Source organism: Vigna radiata, unplaced genomic scaffold (assembly GCF_000741045.1).
Source record: "Vigna radiata var. radiata cultivar VC1973A unplaced genomic scaffold, Vradiata_ver6 scaffold_153, whole genome shotgun sequence".
NCBI lineage: Eukaryota > Viridiplantae > Streptophyta > Magnoliopsida > Fabales > Fabaceae > Vigna > Vigna radiata.
In genome coordinates this window covers 552,162-556,023 of record NW_014542917.1, presented here as the reverse complement: position 1 = coordinate 556,023, position 3,862 = coordinate 552,162, and the positions used below count along the sequence as shown (strand labels likewise).

At 37.2% G+C, this 3,862-nt stretch overlaps 1 protein-coding gene across 2 annotated transcripts in view; it reads right to left on the bottom strand.

The window, feature by feature from the left end:
* Positions 1 to 3,862, bottom strand: part of LOC106752608 (exocyst complex component EXO70B1-like) — a 29,796-nt gene that overhangs the window by 25,429 nt on the left and 505 nt on the right. The window contains exon 2 of one of the 2 annotated variants that reach the window (XM_014634320.2): positions 1,969 to 3,688. The exons of the other annotated variant lie outside the window; for it this stretch is intronic. Within the exon in view, the coding sequence (XP_014489806.2) occupies positions 2,049 to 3,688 (1,640 nt within the window). The 3' untranslated portion in view covers positions 1,969 to 2,048. Of the gene's footprint in view, positions 1 to 1,968; positions 3,689 to 3,862 lie in introns of those variants that run through there. 2 annotated transcript variants of the gene reach the window in all.

Below are 3,862 nucleotides of genomic sequence, written 5' to 3'. Positions count from 1 at the left end.
TTGCATCTATGTCTTTATATTGAGTTAGTTAAATTTTGCAACACACTTTTAAACCCCCCCTCCCACTTCATGTTTGACCTGAGACTCGAACCACAGTTTGGTCCTTGAGAGACGACCTAGGAGTCACTTCCTAGCACTATACTGCATTCTTAATATGCAATTAAATTTGTATGGGCCGCGACACCCCATCACTGATCATTCTCATTCAAGTGTTCATGGGAGTGTTAGGGATAGTCAAGAGGGCATACATTGGAGGACATCAAGGTTAATAAATTTATTACCCCCGCAACCAATGCAGATGGTGTCTCTCCTAATCGTTTAAGTGTTAAGACTCAAGATCGAAAGCATGCTACAGATGGTCTGGACAATGGTTATTTGAATCCTAAATCTTCCAAGGCGGATAAGTGGCGGAATGGGGAACTTGGACGTTTTAAAGGGAATGAGAAACTAAAAGGTGACTTTGATACGCTGGAGGCTGATGTTAGGAAAACACATTTCCATAGACGATTATTTCATCGTCTATAACTACATTCAGTGGATCCAAAGGAAAGCAGAAAAATTTATCTCAGGAAACAAGGCTTTTGCTTGTTCACTAGGTGCGTCAAATCCATTTTTAAAGTTAAGTGCTATATTTGCATCTCTAGCTTCATCCAAGACAGCTACAAACTAATTTTTCTTGCTCACATTCTACCAAGAAGGTATTCTCCAACCTTCAGTAACACTTCCAGACCATTCATAACTAAAACTACCATCACTGGAACTTAAAACTAATATATACATCAAACCATAATCCATATATTCAAATAATAAATCCTATAATACAAAACGAACAAAATTTCATAACAAAATAATGTGTGCACAGGAAAAACACATTTCGTAGTGCGACCCAATGTAATCGCAACACAAAGTGCGGTTGGGGGAAGCCGCAACTCGAATGTGCGATTGTAGATAAACGTCGTTCGAACGACGACAACATGAACCACAATACGAAGTGCGGTTAAATGTGTTTGTTTCCTTACTAACCTTGCTCTTTCTTCTTCTTCCTCGCACTAGCAAGTATCACCACCACTCTTCTTCTTCCTCCTATCAACCAACAATTATCACCACCACCACCATATGACCAACACACGGTTCAGCTCAACTCAAAATAATGAAACAATAAACAGTGAACTCAAGGAAATGCTTGTTAGTGTAAGAACAACGAAGAAGGGAGTGCATATGTTAGGGTTTATAGTATCTGACAGGGTTGTTGGTAGTTAGGTGGTTTTAGTGGTTAAGAAATCATTAATAAATCATTAATACTGATTTGACTTTTATTAAATGAAGGAGAAAAATGTAATTTTGGAAGTGCAGGGAAAAAGGAGTGAGGTGCAGGGAGAAGCACTCTTTACAAAAAGTTACATTTAAAACAGACCAACTGAGATCTGCCACGTGACGTTTCAAAAAGTTGGCAAAAGAAACTTTTTCCTTGCTTTATATAGGTGTTTGAAGAAAGTAACTATTGTGGCATAGCATAGTTTCTGACAATTGAACAACTTTAACTCTTAGGAATGATTTTTTCTTGAGGAGTCGTTTAAAGTAGAGAAGTGATATTTTGACACACATTCTTTTTTTACATTCATTTAACATTGTCTTTTTTTATTTTTTATTTTCTTATTTTTTGAAAAATTACAAAAATTCACTCTTTTAAAACCATTTTATCTTTGTTAGGTGTTTCAAATGGACGTGTGTCAAAATATCATTCCTCTTTAAATTACTTCACGCAAGAATAAATGTTCTTACCTTATTTTTAGCAATATTTCAATAGGTTAATGTACTTTCTTTTTCTTGGAGAGCGTACGTTTTCTTATTTTATCTTAAAATAAAATTTATACATACGAAGTTAACAGTTATTCCAGAATTACACAGGATAAGTATTGATATATAAAAAAAAAAGAAAAAAAAAAAGAAAAAGACAGAGACGAAAAATAAGTAAACAAAGTGTTCATTGTTTTCTTAATGACTTCAAATCCAAACTTTTAATGATAACAAATGACTTCAAATCATCATCATCTAGACGAAAAATCATCATCTAGAAAAAACAAATGACTGAGACAACTTTTAATGTCTTCAAATCCAAACTTAATATAATGATAAGCTTGGTTACCAAAAACAAGTAGAAACCTGTTATAAAATTCTCCATATTCTGGCAACAAAAACTCCTCTATGGATTCTATAATTAGTTCCTTCACTCCCTTATCAGAAATAGTCCATGTAGATTGAATTGTGCATGTCTCCTCAAAGTGCAGGTTGAACAAATTGAGCTTTTCTTTCATTAACTCCGCTACCATATCAGCCTCCGCCAACTCATTCGTCTCAACCTTCAAAAAGTCCACCATCTTATTCCACGAACTTCTTAGATACAGCTCCAAGCTTTGTATCACCTTTGCTGTGTGTTGTCGAAACCAATCATCGTCGAATTTCAAATCATGCGCCTCTTGTTGTATGTACATGAGATTATTGATCATAAAAACAGAGCCCAATGCGGGGTCAGCGTAGTAGTCTTTAGACTGGGATTCCAATTGGCTCTCTAATAACTCAATCATCCTTCCCATCCAAAATAAAGAATTTCGGATGTGTTTAGACTTATCAAGGATGTAGCGCATTGCTTTCTTAGTAATCCGATGAAGACCTCCATTGATAACAGGTGCCTGCTCATTATTGGGAAAAATAAAATTCCCCAACTCCTTTAGCATAACCAATATGTACTGAACGTATTTAATATCAGGTACATATGACCCTCTGCCAGACAAAAACAGTAACTGTAACTCGTGCAATGACTCCAATATTTTAGGGACATTGAACAAAATATTCAGCAAATTCCCAGTTTTCATGGTGGTATCGACAAAACTCACTGGATCAAACGCCACTTCCTTGCAAACCTTGTCGAAGAAGGCATCCGAAGCGACGGATAACCCTGAAAAGAGGTAATCGCAAAGTCTACTTTCATTGAGAAACAGTATCTTCGAAGTTGCCTTGCACGTTTTTAACCACTTCTCAACGTCCTCATCGTTGGGGGTTTGAAATTGCAACCCAAGTGCCCGCCGACACTGTTCTACAAACTCCTTTCGCCATTTGCTGTAAATGTCGCTGCATTCTTCCGTAAAACCTCCTTCCACAATCAGCTTCACGATTTCTTTAAGGCGGCTGATAATTTCAAATGGGAGCGCATCCATCACCAAGTTGACGTCCGGATCCGGTACTTCCAACATTTGAATCCGGTCCTTGTCTTTGTCGTTGGAGTCAAACACGGCTTTAAGGTATTTGTCCACGTGACTACAAACCATGGGAACAAGCATCTGATTCACCTTTTCAAGCTCCTTTATACAGTTGATGAGCTGTTGTTGGACGACAAGACCATAATCAACGCTTCCATTTTGTGAAGTTGAATTACTTTGAATAAGATCCCCATCTTCTGGTGAGGTGCCTAGAGTATTACCCACATCTGCATTAGCTTGTTGTTCCATGATAACAGGACTGCTACTACTAATTCTTCCTGAATCGTCGACTTGAATGATCACATGATTTTGGTTCTGGAGCTGAAGATTCTCCCCTTGTGTGTCTCTCGGATGGTGACGAAGCTGGAGGAGAGAATAAGTGAAACCTGCTCCAACCGTGATTAACCACAATTTGATCTTCATGAGTTGTACTGTTAAACCTCCGCAGAAGAAATATAACAGATCAATCTGGAATCCAAATTGAGTGAGATTTGACAAGCCAAGCGACATACTTTTATTGGCTATTAATTTTGTATCACGGAACCTTTGTGTTCTTGTAATATTTTAGTTGATTTCATTTTCTATTTGCTTGGTGTCTTGGGAAA